This window comes from Miniopterus natalensis, chromosome 6 (assembly GCF_054644295.1).
Source record: "Miniopterus natalensis isolate mMinNat1 chromosome 6, mMinNat1.hap1, whole genome shotgun sequence".
NCBI classification, from domain to species: domain Eukaryota; kingdom Metazoa; phylum Chordata; class Mammalia; order Chiroptera; family Miniopteridae; genus Miniopterus; species Miniopterus natalensis.
The window spans coordinates 27577581-27599505 of NC_142086.1; the positions used below are offsets into that span (position 1 = coordinate 27577581).

General features: G+C 34.8%; 1 protein-coding gene across 1 annotated transcript in view; it reads right to left on the reverse strand.

Annotated features, from left to right (window-relative positions):
- The window catches only part of TBC1D23 (TBC1 domain family member 23), a 51190-nt gene that overhangs the window by 6415 nt on the left and 22850 nt on the right, over positions 1–21925 (reverse strand). The window contains exons 5-16 of the mRNA XM_016199711.2: positions 21086–21209; positions 17957–18081; positions 17825–17871; positions 16851–16954; positions 15438–15560; positions 14177–14269; positions 12015–12185; positions 9223–9265; positions 7095–7204; positions 5068–5207; positions 3688–3732; positions 619–707 (exon numbers count right to left, since the gene is read on the reverse strand). Of these exons, the coding sequence (XP_016055197.2) occupies positions 619–707; positions 3688–3732; positions 5068–5207; positions 7095–7204; positions 9223–9265; positions 12015–12185; positions 14177–14269; positions 15438–15560; positions 16851–16954; positions 17825–17871; positions 17957–18081; positions 21086–21209 (1214 nt within the window). The remainder of the gene's footprint in view (positions 1–618; positions 708–3687; positions 3733–5067; positions 5208–7094; positions 7205–9222; positions 9266–12014; positions 12186–14176; positions 14270–15437; positions 15561–16850; positions 16955–17824; positions 17872–17956; positions 18082–21085; positions 21210–21925) is intronic.

Here is a 21925-nt window from a genome sequence, read left to right on the forward strand (position 1 = left end):
ATTTGGGAGTTTTTCATATTTTATACATTTACATACTGTTTTATTTTTTCTAACTCAATACACATTTTAATATAAATTATGATTACTTAACTAGGATAATCTGGCAGAGATATTATGAACCAAAGTAATAAGCTATTTTTAAAAATATAAAGACAACTAACCACACAGAGGTTGACAAATTTCCCTGACACAATATCTCCATCTTGTGGCCCTTTAAGATATTGCCTCTAGTTTCAAAAGGCTCTTCAGATGTCTGTTTTGGAATTCCCTAAACTTTGGTCCCACAACTCTCAGTCTCCTAGGTGGGTGGATCAAGGGGGTTTAAATCCAACCCCACAGATTTCAGTACTATTTGCACACTGATGATTCCCAGATTATCACCAGCTCAGACTTGTCTCCCCAGTGAAAGACTCTTATAACTGGCTACTCAACTTGGATTTCTAATAGGCAGAACTTAAGATGTTTAAAACCAAACTCTTAATAGAAAAAAGTCTTCAGTCTCTCCTACAGAATCTCAGTGTCTTCTTTTTTAAGAGTAGTTGTTTTCTAGTCGCAGAATAATCTCTCTAGTCACTCCTGGCGCCCGAGGAGAAGTCTTTAGTAAGCGTGTTACTGCACCTGTGTCGTACTCTTCTTCATCCCCAATGCTGAACACGGGCTTCACACCGCGGTAAGGCTTGCCCACTCTGTCACTGCTGCTCACATGCCTAAGTTCAAAGAATTTTAGGGGGCAAATAATCACTTAAGAAGTTATCGAAGATTTTCACCAAATATTATTTGAATATTCAAACAAATATAAATGTTCTTTGTCCGCCCACGTACAACCCAGTTTTAGGATAGCTGTGTTAAGGAAATTGAAACAAGATAAGGAAATATGTTAGCAAAAGTGGCAAAAGGACCTGGTGGCTGAATGCTTTCAAATCTGTAAAAATTAAATTTGAAAAAAATTTAATATTCATATTAAAACCAAGGCTTGCCTGGCCAGAGTGTCTCAGTGGGTTGAGGGGTGACCTGTGCACGGAAAGGATGCCGGCTCAATTCCTGCTCAGGGCACATACCTGGGATGCAGGTTCAATCCCCAGTTGGGGCACATAGGGAAAGCAACAAATCAATGTTTCTCTCTCCCCCCCTTCTTCTCTCTTAAGCATGCCCTCAGGTGAGGATTAAAAACAATGCCTAGACCAGCGAGGCTCAGCAGCTGAGCATCAACCTATGATCCAGCCCGATCCCCGGTGAGGCACATGCCTGAGTTACAGGCTCAGTCCCCAGTGGGGGGTGCAGGAGGCAGCTGATCAGTGACTCTCACCATTGATGTTTCTCTCTCTCCCTCTCCCTTCCTCTCTCTGAAGTTAATGCTTAAACCTGTGTGGCCTAAGAGAAGTTACTAAACCTCTCTGGATTCTGTTTCTTCCCATTTTTTATTATTGTTACTTTTGTTTTAATAGAAACTAAGATTCTACTTCTTATACATAAATGTAAGTAAGCCATGAAAATGAATCTGGTTTTCTTCTTCAAGTGAAAGAAGCCTAACAATATGTAAACTCAAAGTTGGTTAGCTCTGCAAGTATGACCTCTCTTTTTAATATAAAAATTTAGCCTCATTACTTTGCAGGTAATCTCAAGTGAACCAAGTAAAATTAAAGTATTTCAACAAAATACTACGTGTTTCGGGGGAATAGGTATTGTATTATTTGTAGGATAAAGTATGAAAAAGACTTGGGGCTTTTTTTTCTTTGGCATGTATCAAGAGAGTCCAAAGTGTAAAAAAGATCAAGTTATATGTCTTTACTTAGTCTCAGAATTCAATTCTTCCAGATGCTGGAGAGCAAATATGTATTTGAAATAATTTCCCAATACATTTCATTAATAAAAATCTTATGACAAACTAATTTCGTTGAAAGATGCTTAAATCTTTACTCCTTCTAAAACAATATTCCTCAACAGAAAATCAATGAGCATTGAGTGTATAACCAGACACTTTTGGGGAATTATAAGCTAGGTTAATCAATACATAGTTTAAATTTTGATTAAGTTAAAACCACAAAATCATTTTGATTCCATATTAAAATATCTAATGTAAAATATCCTGTGAATTATCAAACTATTCTCGTTAGAAAAATATTCAAAAACCTATGAAACTCAGATTCAGCTTTTTTACAAAAGGCAAAGACAAAGATAGTAACTTTATCTAAAAATATTTTAGTGCCATCTAGATTATAAACTCATGAGACTTAAATTATTGCTTCTATCCTAATAGTAAAGCATAATTAAACTACCTACTATAACATAGAAAGTAATAAAGATGATGTTTATAGTGAATGCTTGAACCAGAGGCGAAGTGTGAAAAGAAAGAAAAAAAAAAAAGCTGTTCACTATCAATCTAGATTTATAATACAATGGAGCTTTTATAAACAAGATTGCTAAAGATTACTGAGATGGTTCTTGAAAGACTGGCTAAAAATTAATAAAATCCAATAGATGGACCTTATATATTTTTAAAGCAGTATATCTATTCTTTCTTAGCAAAAGTAGTAACAGAAACATCTACAAAATAGTTTGACCAGGTTTTTACTTAATTTGCTAAGCTCAGGAAAAGCTAATGTTTCATTCTAACATTTCACTAAATAAAATTAGACCAATTCAATGGTTGTATAAGAGAAATAGAAACATGGTTCACAACCATTATAATTTTAAAAGATACAATTTAATAGTCTTAGATAAAATTAAAACAGAAGCCCTGTAACTGGCACTGTGAACGAACAGTCACAGCAAATAAAAACTCTCACCAGTAAGTTGAGAGTAAACTATTGTTTCTAAAAGGTCAAGAGTACATTGTTCCAAAGCTTAACTTACATTCAAAGTATGACAAGATTTTCTTTCAAAATGTTCATAAGTATTGCGATAATTGATATTCTAATTTAAATTGCAGAAAAAGTCTATGAGTATAAAAACTGTAAGGTCATATAGAAGTATTAAGTAATTAAAGTTCTTTCGCTCATCCTAATTGAAGACCCTGTCAAACTTATGAAATCTAATGACAAACACCCCTTCTCATTGGGGCAGAGAAGAGATGGATTATACATTGACATGTTCATCATGACTTAATTTCTTTCAATGAAAACCAAAGGTAGAACTCTAGAACTGTGGTTCTTTGGAACTAATTTATATATTAAGTCACCAACCTAAATACATATATCTTATTAAGCAAAATCCAAAATATTGTAAAATGACATAATGTACATGAATTAACAAAATTCTTGAACCATGAATTGTGCCTTTTTCTAGGTACTATAATTTTCTCTACTGTTAGGGTAGGACATAGAAGTAAATGATATCCAAAGCTAAATACCCTGCCAACTCTGAGCCACTTATTTTCTTTGTTTCACCTTCCTCTGTCTCAGAATAAAAGTTGCAGGTTTATGAATTTCTTGGGTATGAATGTACTTGACTTTCATCTGAGGAATGGGAGATACAAAGAAGCATGCAAGAAAAAAAACTTTTTAATGACCAAAGCTAAAAACAAAAAGAAATCAGCATCACATGTACTCCTAAAAGCAGAATGAAGCAAGTTTAGCATTTGAAACAGCTACATGAATTTTAGCCAAGACAGTATGAGGCTTATAGACAGTATGAAGCATGCTGAAGGAAGGGGATGGTCCAGCAAAGCTGCTCTACTCATCGGCTTACCGCTCTGTACACGTTCTGTCTGGCCAAGGAAGATTGAAAGACATTCTATAGCAAATTGAGGTAGAGGACAGAACAAAATGATTACAAAAAACACAACAGCTTTGAAACAAAAATATAATCAGTTTTTCTAACCCAGAGTGTATATTATAAAGAAAATGTTTCAATCATACAAAGAAAAGTGAAGGGGGGAAAAAAAGCCCATTTCAAGTGATTCTTTAACAAAGACAAGTCTTTTCTATTTAGAATTATCACTAGTTCATTTAAAAATAAAATTAATGCATTTTAAAATAAAAATGTTAATGTTCATGCTACAAAATGTAGTATTATTACTGTAATTCAGAATGCACTAATTAAAAGTAAAAATGTTAGAGGCTTTTGAGAACAGACATATACTTTAACGAGCAAAAAAAAATCTTTCATGATAAAACACTTTAATATTATTATCAGTTGATGATTTTAGATAGGATACAATTTTTTGGATTAGTGGAAACAACTTATTCTCTTCTTTACTATTTACAAAAATACATTTAAATGGGAAAAAATGTATTTTTGTATGTGTATGTACTATATACTTAAAGTGACAAATTGTAAATTCCTGACATTCAGTTCTTAAAGTCAAATATTACAACTTTCCCAGGATACTGCAAGTAAAACATGAGAGTGAAATTAAATACTATAACACATTTCTAAGATCAAGCTTGCTTAGAAACAAATTCTCCACTGAATTATTAGGTTAGCTTTGAATTCTAGGAACAAGAAAGATCAATTAGACTAATGTGTGGACAAAAAATACATTGTGCACTCACAGTTCCAGTAAGAAACACTATAACAGATAAACTTGCTTATTATTTGCTGGGTATGTCCTTCATTTGTAAATCATGGGGAAATAAGGGTCACTTATATTCTGTGAACAAAATTCTAAGAAGATCTGAACTCCTAAACTTAAGAAAATGGATTTCTGCTAATTATTTAGCATGACCAAATTTCTAGGTTTTAAATTCCTGAAGCAGAGGAAGAGGGTTCTTGCTGTGAGATTACTCCATTTAGATGACTCCCATCCATCTGGCATGTGGGAAGCAGCTACCGTATGAAGTGTAAAACATAAAATGACATTTGGGTATTTTTTTAATAAATGGCATGAAAGGGCAGAATTACTTGCACCTTATTCTGAGCACTGGGGGGGAAAAAAGCAATTTGTAGACAAATTTTACAGCAATAAAGCACATCTCACAATTATAATGAAATCTGAAACCATCTAATAAAAAATGTACTTTATGATCCTTTTCTAGAACACAGTCAACTCAAATAATAATTTACTGTAAGATACTTTTCTTTAGTTTTAATTACTCATCATAAACTCATATCGTACAAGCAACTCACCGATCTACAGGAGCCGATGTATTCTCAATAAAACTGATAACTTTTTCCCTGACATTAACGGATTTTGTCTTCAAAGCAATAGTCATTTTATTTACTAGTGATTTCATTCCTCTATCATTTAAGCCATTAGAAGATTCACCCTGAAAAAAAAAAAAGAAATTTCTAAAGAACTGTTCTCCAAATGATTAGCAGATACACTACTGCTAAAGGTTACCTAGATGTCATGGACTGAACTGTGCTCCTCTCTCTTCCTTAAGTTCCTATGTTAAAGTCCTAATGCCCAGTACATCTCAGAAAGTGACTGTATATGAAAATAGGGCCTATAAAGAGGTAATCCAGTTTAAATGAGATCATATGAGTGGGCCCTAATCCAATATAAGTGGTGTCCTTACAGAAGACGGGGAGATATTGGGGTGCACCTGCACACAAAAAAGGCCGTGTGCGGACACAGCAGGAAGGTGGCATCTGCATGCCAGACAGGCCTCAGGAGAAATCAAACCTGCCAACACTTTGATCCTGAACCTCTAGCCTCCAGAACTTTGAGGAAAAAAATTTCTGTTGTTTAAGCCCCATAGTCAATTGTATTTTGATATGGCAGCCCTGGCAAACTGGTATACTAGGTGAAACCATTAAATGAGGATATATATTGCACATATAAATGTGTAGAGTGTGAAATTAGCTTCCTTATTCAAAAGCAATCAAGTTTTTGAGCTTTCCTTAACTCAGATTAGTCTATAAAAATGAGCGAAAGCATCGTCCCATGCACCAAAAGGTTGCTGGTTCGATTCCCGGTCAGGGTGCATGCCTGGGTTGTGGGCTCAATCCCTGGTAGGGGGTGTGCAGGATGCAGCTGATAATGGTATGCTTTCACACTGATGTTTCTATCTCTCCCCCTTCCTCTCTCTCTGAAATCAGTTTTTTTTAAAAACATGTCCTTAGGTGAGGATTAAGAAAAATGAAAATGGCAAACGTTTATTAAATAAATGGTGATCTCACATGAAGAACTCTTAGAGAATTTGAAAACTTAATTCTCAGAGAAGCCTTATTTGCTGATAATTTGACAATAATTTGCTTTGACTTACAGAGCTGAAGATAAACCTCAATTAATACATCTAATAAGTTATAATTTTATCATAACTAATAGGTAAGTGACAGGTGCTACACCTTACATTCACCTGCACATTTAACCCTCATGTCATCCTTATGAGGAAAGTTCTGTTATTTCCATTTGAACTGCACAGATGAAGAAACCAGGGGGCAAAGATCTTACTGAAGATCATGAAGAAAATAAATCGTAGAGATAAAGCCTGAACACCCAGGTATGTCCTACCTATAAGCCGAAGCTAGTAACCATCCCTCTGTACTGCAGTTTTCCTTCTATTTCTGTTTTAAAGAACAATTATTAGGTAGATGAGGACTACTTGTTAAAAAAATGATTTATGACACCTAATTTGACTGAAATTAAATACTGAAAGAGTACAAAATATTTATTGCCCAAATATTTCCAAAATAGAACAGAAATATGAATTTATCCAATACAGCAAAATCCTGCAGTAATGTACTTCTCAAAAACTAAACATTAAACTAATGGGACTGGCAATGGGTTCCTATTTTTCTCTGTGTGACCTATTCTCAAATATCGGTAAACAAAAGTTCTAATCTAAGTTTGTGGTGGGGAGGAGTAGACATGACATGTAGGAAATTCGACCACTGGCCTCAGTATTATCCTGGCCCAAGCTGATTGGGAGGTTCCTAGAATAAGCTCACTTGAGATAGCCAGCTCATCATAAAACTCAGAATTATCTCCATGGATATTTCAGCTAGAGCAGAAAACTGTCACAAGGTGATACCAAGCTGCAGCGGGACAGGGAGAAATGTGAATTCAGCAGGGAGACCTCCTGCACTCTAGGCTCGTAGCCGTGCGGACCTGCTCCATCATTTCATTAACCTCACAATAACATGACTCCTCACTGTATGTGTTTCGGCATTTATATGAATGTGGTGACATATTTGACACATACACTTACATCAACAGAAGAACTGATACTGCTCCTTGAGCCTGAGGTACTAGCAATCCAATGGCCATATCCACTTTCTGGTCCATCCACATTAATGTCTGCTAAATGCTGCTGCAGTGCTTAAAATAAACAAGAAGAAAAACAAAGCCTGACAAATCAAGCCCTTTTGGGAAGATTCATTATGAGAGAAGTGTAATAAACATATCATGGCTAAATGAAAAAGGATCCATAATCACAGGTATTTCTTTCTGCACCTCTGAAAAGGAGTAAAGGGCTCCAAGCCACAGACAGGCTTCCCCTCCTCTTCTCCTTCCTTCTAATGCCCTCTGCACACATATTACTTTTCTTTTTTTTTTTAATCCTCACTAGAGGATATTTTTCCCATTGCTTTTTCAGAGAGAGTGGAAGGGGAAGAGAGAGAGAGAGAGAGAAACATGGATATGAGAGAGACACATGGATTGGTTGCCTCCTGCTCGTGCCCAACCAGGGCTGGGGATTGAGCCTACAACGGTGGTATACGCCCTTGGCTGGAACTGAACCCAGGACCCTTCACATGGGCTGACGCTCTAACCACTGAGCCAAATCAGCTAGGGCCACATATTACTCTTCTTAATTGACCCTAAGGGTGACAGTAACTGTATATATAGACTTGATATTTTCCTTTTTGGAAGGTAATCTTTCAAGTATTAATAGATAACCTCAACAACATTTTTTAATGACATAAGATTAATAGAAAACCTATTGTTACACTTGAAATGAATACAAAATAATACTGAATGCAAATAATAAATTAAAAAAAAAAAAAAGGGAGCCCAGCCAGTGTGGCTAAGTGGTTGAGCATTGACCTATGAACCACCAGGAAGTCACAGTTCAATTCCTGGTCAGGCACATGCCCAAGTTGTGGGCTTGATTCCCAGTAGGGGGTGTGAAGGAGGCAGCTGATCAATGACTCTCTCTCATCACTGATGTTTCTCTCTCTCTCCCTTCCTCTCTCTGAAATCGATAAAAAAATATTTAAAAAAAAATCAATTAACAAATTAATTTTAAAATAGAAAGAAAACCTGTGGTGGCTAATGTTTTATCATAAGAAGACATCAATTAATCTTTGCCATAATTTTTAAAAAAGCAGTCTTAGGCATTAACTGCTACGGAAAGAGGTTTTTCTTGGAAAATAAATGATTCATATCTTAAGGCCAATACTTGCTTAATACTATTTAATAAAATAACCCCTTTTGTAGATCACTCTATGTACGAGCCTCAAAGATAGTTAATTAACAGGCCATTATATATGGGAGATAATAATAAATCCTTGCTAATGTCAACAAAGACCAAGAGAAAATAGGTCCTAATCTCCCAAAAATTCTAAGTTATAACATAACATAATTACCACTTTTTTGTGGTGGGAATAATTACGATCTTGTCTCTTTGCCAGTTTGATGATTACAATACAGTATCACTGTCTATATTCACTTCACTGTACTGTACATTAGTACTCCAGGACTTATTTACTAGTTGCAAGTCTGTCCCCTTAAGTAATCTCTTGTAAAAAACAAAAACTCTAAATCTTATCACTATGACCTAATTCTTCATAAATTCTTAAATATTTGCCTGCACAGATTTTGTCAATTATTTTACTACCTGGATTACCAGATATCAGTGTGTAGATTTGAAAATATCAGCTTATTTGTTCTATTCCACATCAGCTTATTTGTTTTATTCCACTGAGCCAACATTCTTTTTAGCAGCTAATACCTTCAAGTAGTTCAAAAGTAAAATGAAAACAAGACAAATTTAAAAAGCAAAAGTAGACAGAGTATACAGTGAAAAGTATTCTTCCTGCTCACTTCCTACAGGCAAATCATGTGGACAGTTTTTCATGCATCTTCACAATATTTTTTGCAAATATATGCTAATTAAACACATCAATTTATAGAGTCTTCCATTAAATATTTATTTATTTCAATTGCCTTTTATATTTGTCTGTTATGTCCTGCTAGCCTTGGTCTTTTCTGAAAACCCTGAATGACTAAAGAGAGAATATACCCATTAACTAACTTGGTTACTACAAATCAGCTCTGATGATAATATAATTTCCACTGAAAAGTGGAGCAAAGGGATTAATAAATTAAAATCTTACCCATAAATCCTCCATTGGCAATGCTCACATATTCTTTGTTTTTCTGTAATGGAAAATAAAATTTAAGTTATGCCAAAATGCAATTTAATTAAAACTTCTGATAATTCTGTAAAAATTGACAAATGTAACATAAGGTTATATGCTAACATTCTCGACTTCGGCACAGAGGGGTACATATATCTACCTTGTGTATTGTAAGGTCTGGTGCTTTGGTGGGAAGAAAGGAACAACCTCATGGCTCTAATAAGACTAATTTTATTTGTGTTATAGTTCCAATAGTGCAATAAAGTCAAATCAAAATCAGTTAAATTGTATTTTTGGATATAATTATAGTGTTTTTAAAAAGTTTTAAAAGAAATATGAAAGCAAATATTACAGCTCATTATGAAAAACATGACGGATTACAAACTACTAAACATTAATGGATTTAAACAATGATAAACAAAGATACAAAAAAGAGAGATAACTGGGGAGTATTTTTCTCCTGATGTAAGTAAACACCACCCTGGACTTCCTCTCTCCCCTCAAAGTAATTTGATCAAGTCTCTAGATCTAAGTTAATTTCCAGTTTACAGAAAATACCAAGGACAGAACCTGATGAACGACACCATGAGAATGCAATCAGCAAAAATCCAGGTTGTGGGAACTCTGTAAGATGAAGTAACCTTTTTTTTCCCCCCTCAACAAATACATGAAAGGAAAAGTACTATGAAAGAGGACATATAAATCTATAAATTTAAAGACTTAAAAAGATTTCATCCAAGTGCAATGTCTTGTTTTGGATCCTGGGAAATTCAGGAAACCTGAAAACTAGGTTCTTTTTTATGATCAAGTGTAATAATAATAATGTGATTATGTCTTTATAAAAAATGTATAGGGTTCAATTCTCCCCACTTTTAGATTTGTTTGAAATTTTCTATGATAAAAATTGGGAGGAAAATTTCTAAAACCACATCAAGAACTTGAATTATAAAAATAAAGTTCACAATATTCGAAATTCTTGCCATTGGACAGCCCTCACAATAATATATAGTTCATATCAGAGCATGTTTAGAATAGGACGATTAAAGTTATAAGTAAAATGAGTTTGAGTCCCAATTTGTTACTCTGTGTAAGTTTCTAAAACTTTTTTTTTTAAATCCTCATTGGAGGATATTTTTTTCTATTGCTTTTCAGAGAGTGGAAGGTGGATAGAGAGAAACATCGATGTGAGAGACACATCGATTGGTTGCCTCCCTTGCATGCCCAGACCAGGGCTGGGGATCAGCCTGCAACCCAGGTACGTGCTCTTGACCGGAATCAAACCCAAGATCTTCAGTCCACAGGCCGAAGCTCTAACCACTGAACCAAACCGGCTAGGGCCAAAAACTTTTCTTTAACAAGGTACAAAATTATCTTACAATCTCTCCCCCAAATACCTCGCTACTTCTCTCATTTTGTCTTTCAAGGAGTCTATCTTTTAGACTAATTTCCTCAAACCTGATTCCTAGTAAATACAGTATGAAGAGAGAGGAACCAAACTGAGTGGCTCATGCAACACCATGCCATTGTCTTTCTGATTCCAGGGTTATGCAAAATGAGGACTTTAATGTGTAAACTACCAAAGAATACTTAATAAATGACTATTTTTTAAATACAGTTTTATTTATTTATTTATTGGTTTTAGAGAGAGAGGAAGGGAGAGGGAGAGAGAAAAACGATGAGAGAGAAATATCAATTGGCTGCCTCCTGCACACCCCCCACTGGGGATCAAGCTTGCAACCTGAGCTTGTGCCCTGACTGGGAATTGAACCAGCGACCTCTTCGTGCATGGGACGATGCCCAACCAACTGAGCCACACCAGCCAGGGCTAAACAACTATTTTTATAAAGAAAGAACCATGACTGAGTGAGGCTTTGTAGGGAAGGGAGGGAAATAGATTGCATAATGTCACAAATGCAGATTAGTTGCACTGAAGACAATATTCAAACACACACAAAAAGGGTGGCTAAGTGTCATGAATAAATACGCATGTATATTTATTCAATTTCAAAGTGAATATATTAAAATGAATTACACAGCTACTATAAAAAATACTAAGACATGAATAAGCATAAAGATCAATGCAACAGAAAAATCCAGAAAAAGATGCTAATGAATTGAGTTCAGTATATTAAAATGGTGGTATTTTGCCTGACCAGCATGGCTCAGCGGTTGAGCATCAATCTATGATACAGGAGATTGTGGTTCGATTCCCAGTTAGGGTACATGCCCAGGTTGCAGTAGGGAGTGTGCAGGAGGCAGCCAATCAATGACTGTCTCTCATCACTGAAGTTTCTCTCTCTTCCCCTCTCCCTTCCTCTCTCTGAAATCAATAAAGATATATATATGTGTGTGTGTATATGTGTGTGCGTGTGTGTGTGTGTGTGTGTGTGTATATATACACACACATATATATAATTTTAAAGACATTTTTGGAAAAATAAAAAATATAAAATAAAATGGTGGTATTTCAAATTGATAGCACAACTGGTTAGCTATCCAGAAAAAAATTTATTTTGCTTCCTATCTCACTTCTTACACAGAAAAACATTCCAGATGGTTCAAGACTTAAACACAAAAAAGTAAACCTGAGAAGCATGCAAGCTAACTTGGGGAAGAGACTTTTCTTGGCAAGACACAAAATATATAAGCTGTAAAGAAAAAAATACAGATAAATTTGACAATGTGGATAACAGCACAAAAATACCTGTGCGAATTTCTTAAAGGTGATAGCAGTGACAGAGCAAAATTGAAATGATCTGTCAGCATACCTGTAAGAAGTGTGCCAGGACCATGTTCATGTACATGTCTTCTTCTTCTCTGCCACTGCCCATGAAACAGAGGTGCTCCCCGCCAGCGATGGAGCCAGACTCGATGGACTGCTTCTGGGCTTCCAGCAAGGATTTTACTGACTGTGCAAACTCAGATGGATTCTGGAGCATCTAGACAATTTTTTAAAAATTAAAAACATGCCAACCCTGTGTTTCACAAACATTTGCAAAACCTGAAATATTTTTCCAGGGGAAGAATAAAGCATCTCAATAGCCAAACTAAGAAAAACAAAAGGCTCTTATAAATAAAATTCCTGGGATAAGAAAAAAGAAATACGTGTAAATGTACCTATATTAAAACAAAAGTTGAAAATTCACTGAGAGATTAAACTAGTTGTATAGTGGTCCATGGTACAGATATACCATTATGCAAAGAAAACATTCTACTAGAAAAAAGTGTGGTTATTGTTTATTTTTTAAATAGGTGTCATGACAAGAAAAATTTAACACTGAGTGAAATGGTCCATCACTACAAACAATACATTGAAAACAAGCTATATTTTTTTATTCCCACTTACATGGCAAGCTGTGTACTACTTAGTATGCCAATAACTATAATTTTTTTTTGAAATTACTATACTGGGGCTACATTTAAAAAAGAACAGTGAAAATCCAATAGAAAAATGGACAAACCATAGGAGCAATTTGTGAAATAAACAGCACACTCACAAAAACATCACTAGTAATTACCAGTTTTTCACCCAATATTCTTTTAAAGTAAAAAATAATTGGTGATGTCCAATAATGCTGATGGTAGAAAACAATCATTCTCACATACAGTTTTAAAGGGTAAAGATTCAGTCTTTTAAAGGGCAATGTGGCAGTCTCTAGTAACATTTTATACACCCACACCTCTCAACACAACAACTCTACTCTGAAGAACCTATTTTACAGAAATATTTGCACAAGTTCACAATGTATGTGTAAGTATGTTAACTGCACTAATTATTGTAAGAAAACTGAAAACCACCAAAATGTACATCAATCAAACAATAAGTTATAGTATATCTGTTCCAGCCATTAAAAAGAATGTACTCAAATGGAAACATCTCTAAGAAACTGTTAAGTGAAAAAACAAGTGAACTGCCAAGTGAAAAAGAGAAAAAGTGAACAAGGAATATGTAAACACATAGCAAAGGTCTGGAAGATTAAGCCCGCTGTTAATAGTTAAGTCTGGAGGTTCTCGTTGAATTTTTTTTAATTCAAGTATTCATGAATCACTTGAGTAAATTTAAATCCATCTAAGTCTTCCTGGACGAATCAAGGAAGAGAAAGGCACAGAGTTCACTTTCAGGATGCACACCAGCTAGGACTGCCTTCTTTACCTACAGTACCCGACAGTCTCTGGGTTGATTACCTCCATTTTCCAAGAGTTTCCTCTCAATATCACCTAAGCCCTTCTACATGCCCTTTCTGTCTTTGAATCAACTTTTTCAGACAAGCCGAGAAGAGGGCAGATTGCACCCTCAGCAAAAGTGGTTACTCTTTCTGTCTTCCCTATACCTGAGGCTCAAACAACCCTAGAAGGGCTTAAATGATGTCAGTCCCAGGTCTTCCAACTGCTCTAAGCATCTCTAACAATATTTGACTATTTATTTCATCTACTTCCTCAGTTAAAGTAACCCAAGGATAGCAAGTTTAACAACTTAGCACCTATATGCCAGACACTACCCTTATTAAATATTAGTGTATTATATGTATAAGTACTCATGATGGAAAATAAAGCTTATAGTAAAAACTTTTAGAATTACCCAATTTTAAAAGAGCTAATATTTGTAAGTACTTACTAGGTGCAAAGCACTATGCTAAGTGCTACCTCAGGTAGTTTGTAGTAAGAAGTTTAGAATTCACTGACATAACAATGGTAAGCAACAGTAAGCCATAGCCAACAATGCTTTCATCTGTCCTTTAGAATGCCAAAGGGTGTCCTGGGGGAAAAGGCAACCCGAGAGCAAATCTTTTATCATAAGAGCAGACAGAGACTCCCTCCTTAAGCAGAAATAAAAACATCCCTAAATCAGGTACATGTATATTGATAAGCTAAATTAAAAAAAAGATTTCTTCTCTTAATTAAAAAAAACTTAATAAGCATTTATACTAACCAGATCTGAATCTAAGTGGAAAGCAGTTGATAAATGCCCAGCATTATACTGTTCTGCAGGACGGCAATCCACCACAAAGAACCGGACTCCTTCCTAAGAAAGAAACAATTTCTTGATGTACTGGAATTTGACACAAGAGTTACATTTTACACAATATAATATTAACAATTAACCAAAGGAGGGGGAACAGGTTTATTAAAAAATTGATCTCACATAGAATCAGGAGGACCCAATCAGTACAGATGCAAAAAAATTACCTCAAGATTCTAAAAAATTGTATACATTTTAAACAGTTAAAATATTTTACATATATCGTTCTTGACCAGAAAGTCTTAAAATATGTAGCAGGGGAATGTCAGTTTGAGCTAAAAAACTAATTATAGTATATTGGAATTTAATTTTTTAAATGTGTATCATATTAAACAATTTTTAAAAAAACATATAGTTATAAATACAGGTCCAATTCCAATACTAGATACAATTCCTGTTTCTACAAATAAATCCACAAACTTATCGACAATTCAATTCACATAAGAACTAAATGTTTTTGGTGGGTTGAGGGGAGGTTCTGCAATGCCAGTTTGAACTGAAGAAGTTAATTATGGGTCTCATTAAACTAGATTACATATTTTCAATTGTTCTTTAGTAACAGTTCTAATAAGAAAAATATGTGAATTGTTTTAAAAAGATTTACTGTCAGAGGCATTTTCCCATGTCTATTTTCTTCCCTCCTTGGAAATACACCCCACATTCCAAATACACACACATGGATAAATGTTGCAATACTAGTAATAAAGAACATATACTGGAAGAACCGGGTCCTTACATTTTCATGAAGAAAGCAATAAATAGAAAATTATGGTATAGTTCCTTAATTCTCCTTTGTTATGTGCTTTATGGCATTTAACCATGTAATTCACTTAGTTATGTAACAACTCAGATGCAACTGTTAAATGCTAAATTCACTCTTTTAAGTACTTTGTACACCATTCAGTTGCTTTGCTAAAATGAAAAAGGTTTAACAATTTACAAAAATTGGTGTCAAAAATAATTAGTTGTTGACAACTAAAATAATACCAACACTGGTAGTTTAAAAACGAATATCTGGACAGAAGATTTAGCACATTAATCATCAAAAAAAGCAAAATAGTCACATTTTTGTAATAAATTAATTTTGTAGAAATCAATAGAGAGGAAATGTTGGTTCCTTGCATTTAAAGGGGACAATCCTCTGACAAGACTGTGGGTTTTCTTTACTTACCCCATGCAGCTGATTTGCCTGAAGGATCTCTGACACTGAGACGGCCAGACAAAGAGCCTGACTCAGATCTGCCTCATCATCCTTAATTCCCAGCAAAGTACTACCGAACAGATGGTGATTATCCTGTGTGGAGAGGAAATTTGAAAATACTATGAAGAAAAAACAAAATCAAATTTTCTTCCTAAAAATACTAACATACCATGATAAAAGATAAAATAATTATATAACACCCTTGAGTCATGTGATTTTTAAAACTTAATATATCACCTCAAATCTTATAAGCTAAAAGCTACAAAAAGACTACATACAAAACCCCTGTCAGAGTTCACACAAACTGAAAGAAATAGCACATTCTACAAAGTTATTTTCTAAACTGTCACCTATGGCTGAATACTAAATTTTAAAATTGGTTACTCACTTTTCATAATTTGATATAATAAAAGCAAAAATATGGCATAAATGAACTGCATAAATTATGTAAGACACTGATTATGCAGTAGAGTCTACTCTAATTAGCCAATGCTAGACTTCTCTTTCATCCAGTATCCTAAACCACTATCCCACCATCTGACTTACTCAGCATGGCTGGGAACTGAAGTGATCTACATAAGGCAATTATTAAAACAGCCGAAATTAGTCCCTAGAAACGAAACAAATCTCCTTTTTAATTAGTTTCAAGGTTTCTCTTACCTGACTTTTGAAACATGCTATACTGAACATAACTTAACCTCATCTTGATGTTTCAGTGACATAGCTACCAATTAGCAACTACTATGGCAGAATGCCTCAAAAAAAGACAATTAATGCTCTCATGGGCACCTGAGGTCACAGACAAACCTGTGTGCCACACTAGCTGTTTAGGTACTTCTATGCTTCCTCCACTATTAGCTTTTGCTTCCTGAAGTTTTACTTTCTAGGAGCTCACACCACTCATGCTTCTAATCAGGTGTCCTTTCTCCTGAATGCACTTGTCTGGTCTGAGAAAGATTCTAGGTCTCTAAGGAGCTAAGTGACCTTTTTAGTGTATAAGACAGCTCTGTATCAGTAAGGTTGTACAAGGCTGAACTCCAGATAAAGAAGGCATAATTATACATGCTCCATCAGATTTTTGTCATATACTTTTTCAAGTCAAGAGAGCACTAATTTAGAAAATATAGTCAATTTTCTAATGTTCAGAAATAACTAATAATCAGAGTAGAGGGAAGATGATTTGTAGCATGTTTGCATACAATCTTTTTTAATCTGTCTGTTCCTCCACTAGGGAGAGTATTTATTATAGACAATCACACAAAACTGCGACACAAGAAAAGACAGAAAAGAACACAAGCCTAGAGTATTTTAACTGAAATGAATACAATAAAACAATGTGCAAAATGTGAAATACTGAATAGTTGGCCGTTTCTTGTCTTATACCTTCCTAAATGAAGCTGGTGTTTTACTGCAATAATACTGAGCCAGAGAGAAAAGGTCTTCTATATCTTCTAGATTCAAACTGGATGGAGTTTTTTCCAAGAACTCTGAAATAGGATTATAGATATAACAACATTTAAAAAATTGTTTGCGAAGAATATAATGAACATTATTTATGTATCAAAGCTGGAATGTCCTCAAAATAATAAAAACTATATAAATGGAATCTCAACAGTGATGCCTTTAAAACTGTTTGGGGAGAAGTGGATTTTCCCAAAGGAGCTGAAACTGTTAATGCAATTCTGCTAGTGAATGACGGTGTCAGGCAATCAAATCAAATTCATTAGCCTTGATGAATTAGCCTAGTTCCTGACTTAAGGTACTTTTTCTTGTGTGAGAAGTTAAAATAAACCATTAAAATGTAGCATGATAAACACTGTAATATAGATAGTACAAAATACCAGGCAATGTAGACAGAAAATAAAAAAGCTGTGTGGGGTTAGAGTGGGGAGAGCCCAAAAGGAGAACAAAGGTTTCACAATGAAGACACCAGGAAAGCAGAGTGTTGAAAGGTGAATTGAGGAAGGAAGGGGGCTGGGAGGGAAGAGGGCAGGAGAGAAGAGAAGACCGAGAAGGAGAGTAAGAGAGGAAGGAAGGGAGAGAGGCAGGGAGGGAGGAAAGGAGGGAGAAAATGAGAAGGAGGGAGAGAGGGAGAGGAGGGAAGGGCAAGGTATTTTATTTGAACAATGAAACCAAAGAAACAGTAAATGGAACAGAATAAAATTAAAAAAAAAACCATAAATGAATGAATGATAGCAAAGCTAGGGAAAATATTCCAAGGTTTGTACCTGAAAAGTGTGTAAGAGTTGAATGGAACCTCAGAGCTCTTCTAGACTAATCTAAATTTACAGATGAGGAAACTGAGTTTAAGAAATTAAGTGACGTGAAATGTTTTCTTTACATTAAATGCTACTTACGGATAATTTCTTCTTTGCTGTCAGACTCCTGCGCTAAAATAACTTCTCTGTAAAAAAAGAATCAAATGCGTTAAATATTAACAAAGCATCTGAGAATAGAGAGGAGAAAAATCTAGCCAACTTGATACTTACTTTGCATTAACAAGGATTATTAACATTAAGAAATAAATAAAAAATGGATCTGCTTGTTGTAGATATCCATCCCATATTGCCTCAGTGACTTCAATGGGACAGTAACATGCAAAAAGGCTTCCAAGCTGGAATCAGGAAATGAAATGACAAATATAAACCATTAGAAAAGACTTGTTTTTTTGAAAGTATTAAAGCAAATGCATCAGTATCAGTATATCATATTATCTGCACCTGAAATTTAATGTGTACTTTAACTTTGATACATGGAATCCAAAGTCAGAACATGTGAATTCAAAGCACAATGAAGCCATGTACTAGCTGTCTGACTTAGGGCATGAAACAAACTTTAAAGCTTCCATTTCTACTTTTGTTCCAAAAAAAAGTAATACTACTACCGATCTTCTTACACTGTTGTGAAGAGAGAGATAATTAACCTAGAATATCTAAAGTAACTACACATATCTGCCATAATATAATAACTAACATAATTACCCACTGAGCTCTCAAAGGATAACTAACATAATTATTACAGTATCTAACTTACAAGGTAATTGTGAGACTCAAACATGGTAATTTAAGAGCACCTAAAAAAATTAATGACAATATAAATGTGAATTGTTCCCAAAGCTCACTTGTATATCATTTGAAATAGATGAGACATTTACATCCCTCAGTAGGTTTCAGAAGCTCTATGGTTTTCTCTTGCAAATAAAAAAACTGTTAATGTATAAGTTTCTCTAGAGCCCAATTGTGTTTTAAATTGCACAAATTCAGTGATACTTTCCATTTTCATTAGATACAAAAACAATTCCATGTAGAGGTTTAAGTTTAAAACATTTCTAATGGCTAAAGGCAGCTAACAGAAATACATACATTTAGTGCCAGAACACATATAAGTTGTTCCAGGTACTAAGCTACTGTCACAGTATCAGATATCTCTATTTTTAAAATATCTCTTTATTTCAACTATTCTCATAACAGGCCTTCAAAAAGGACATTTTTCTCCCCATTTTATAGGTGAAGAAACAGACTTGTATTGAATAACATTCCCAAATTCACAGAGCTAGTGAGTGGTGGTATTCAGACTAGAATAAAGACCTGAGACGTCAGAGCCCATGTAACTGCCATTGTATTTGACCACGAAGCTTTTTAAAGTACATAATACTACTGATGTTTTTGTTGCTGTTTAAAAAATTACTATTACAAATACAGATTAGAAGATGCAAATACAGAATGGCAATATATGGTCATCATTAAACTCACTTAGCTAAACTAAAGCTACCACTGCACTGCTCACAGCTATGGGTTCTCGGTTTAGGAGTTAGTTTTGTTTCATCTCATGATCAAATAAAAAAGACTCCATTCTATAGACATACTAGTAGCAAGAATGAACTATTTGGGGCATCAAGTGGAGAGAAACAAGTTTTCAGTACTCAGTTAAAATCAGCTACCAGCACCGAGTATTAATTCAGATTCTGGTAACAGAAATGGCATTTCCTAGGCATGACATGACCAGAGAAACCTCTATTAAGTATTAGAATGCTAAAAAAAAATAAATTTCTAATTAAAAAAAAAAAATTATTTATTTATATATTTTTATTGATTTCAGAGAAAGAAAGGGAGAGGGAGAGAGAGATAGGAACATCAAAGATGAAAGACAGTCATTGGCTGCTTCCTGCATGCCCCCCACTGGGGACCAAGCCAAAGCCCGTGCCCTGACTGGGAACTGAACCGAGATATCCTGGATCACAGGTCAATGATCAGTGGCTGAGCCACTCTAGCCAGGCAATAGTCTCTCATTTCAACACAAATAAGTAGTTAATGGCAACATATGAATTTCAGAGAAGCTATAATTTTATAGGCATTTTATTATTTTAACTCAAAGTGACAAGACTGTAGCCAAGAGGGAACTAAAGAATATGCTGCTGCAATTTCAGATATAATATAGGCCAGAGCTGAAACCAGTTAGGATTCTCTACTTAGCATTTCCTGATTGTCAACCCATCCCTTCACCCTCTAAGATACTATTATTATTACCATTTTACAGATGAAAAAATTAAAGCTCAGAGGCTATCTTAAATCACACAGTTAATAAGTGAAAGAAATGGGGTTTCCTGAAGCAAAGTTAGGTAAGACATGATCAAGGAATGTTTAAGTTTTGAATATATATTCTTCTAGCACCCAGTCATTGTTTTAAAAAGATCTGAAATTAAACCTAGAAGAGCAGTTCTCAAAGTGTGGTCTGAGGAGCCCTGGAAGTCCCCAAGAGTATTTACAGGGGAGTCCATGACATCAAAACTATTTTCATAATACTACTGAAGACTTTATTTGCCTTTTTCATACTCAATCTCTTACAAATGAACAACAGAATGTTCCAAGGACATGGTATGTGGTATCATCAGAGACTGAATCCAGAAGCAGATGAGAATCTACCAAAAATTAATGAGATTTGCAAAAATATAAGATAATGTCAATGCCACTATTCTCACTAAGTTTCTTCTGAAAAATAGTTATTTTTTATTTTAAAAGTAGGCTATTTATGCTAACAGGTAATGGATTTACCATTACTTCTAAATAAGTAAATGTTTAAAACTTCTTAGTTTTAATTTCTAATCAACATCCATATGAACAATGGATCTTCAATAAATGTTGTGTATCAGTGGTCCTGAGACCAAAAGGTTTGAGAATAATGACCTAGAATAAAACTTGCCACTGAAAATACAAATATAGAATGTCAAAGCACTGAGATGTACTTTATATTCTTTTACATTAATCATTTAATAATCTTAAGTCATTTTCATGATGATCACTTCTAATATAAATCATCAACTTAATCACCCAAAGTTTTAAAGTGAACTGATACTTATATTTACATATACATATTTAGATATATATGTCACATATTTTATAAAACAACAAAAGGCTAAAATTCATGTTAAATAATCTGAACTAACATAAGTGAGGAGCACAAGCAGCTATTTATGAAGTGCCAATAATTTTACTCCTTTGGTTTAGACAGTAATGGTCTATAATTTAGTACTTTTCTTTCTCTTCCTTGGGGAAAAACACCTAACTATAGTTTCATAGAAATCTATTTTTCATTAAGTGTTCCTACTTTCACTTTATTACCCAGTTGAGTGCATAGGAGTCTGGAGTAATTTTCTTTGTATCAAGAAAAGAACAAAGCTCAGGCTCATGGTACTGGATGAGTAATCGGAAAAGATGAAATGGTCTCCCCTTCAGGGAACAATCCCTAGAAGACAAGAGAAGAAAGGTTTCTTGCATTAATAGGTCAGAAATGATAATATCAGTAATCAATTCTCTTGCAATATCCACCTCTTCTCCCTACCCCCAGAACACCTGAATACCAGCCTACCTAATAAACCAGGCAGAGCTCTCTTGCTAACACCTAATGGACCTGACTTGACAGAAAGTTTGTAGAAACAGCGGGTCTACAGCCAACTCTAGGGAGATTCTCTCCAGGTGAACCCAGGCAGTGCTCTAAGAAAAGGACTATAGGGACCACTGAAAACAGCAGGACCACTTAGGGTATTTTGGTAAATTCTAAATCCCAAAAGGAGATCTGGAGAGTCCTGAAGAAGTCCAGCCCCCTTTTATCCTGCCAAATAAGAGGAAACTCCTAAGAAGGCTGCAGGTTAGCTCCGCAGTTAATGTATGCAATTAGGAATGTCCTTCAGCAAAGGTACTAGTCTGAAGTGGCCAGATGAACATTTCAGAATAGACAAACTTAGAAGAGCCTTAGAAGCTGCTGAAGTGGCTGGGGTACCAGGTGCTCTGAGTGAATTCCAGAAGGTATCAAACACTCACCTTATTGAATAACTACCCTATTTTTTGACTTGCTTCCTTGTATCCATTTTTATTGAGGACACACCATGTGCCAGACACTGTAACAGGCACTTTACAAAGTTATCTCATTTTATCTTTAAAAGCAACCCTATAAAACAGACA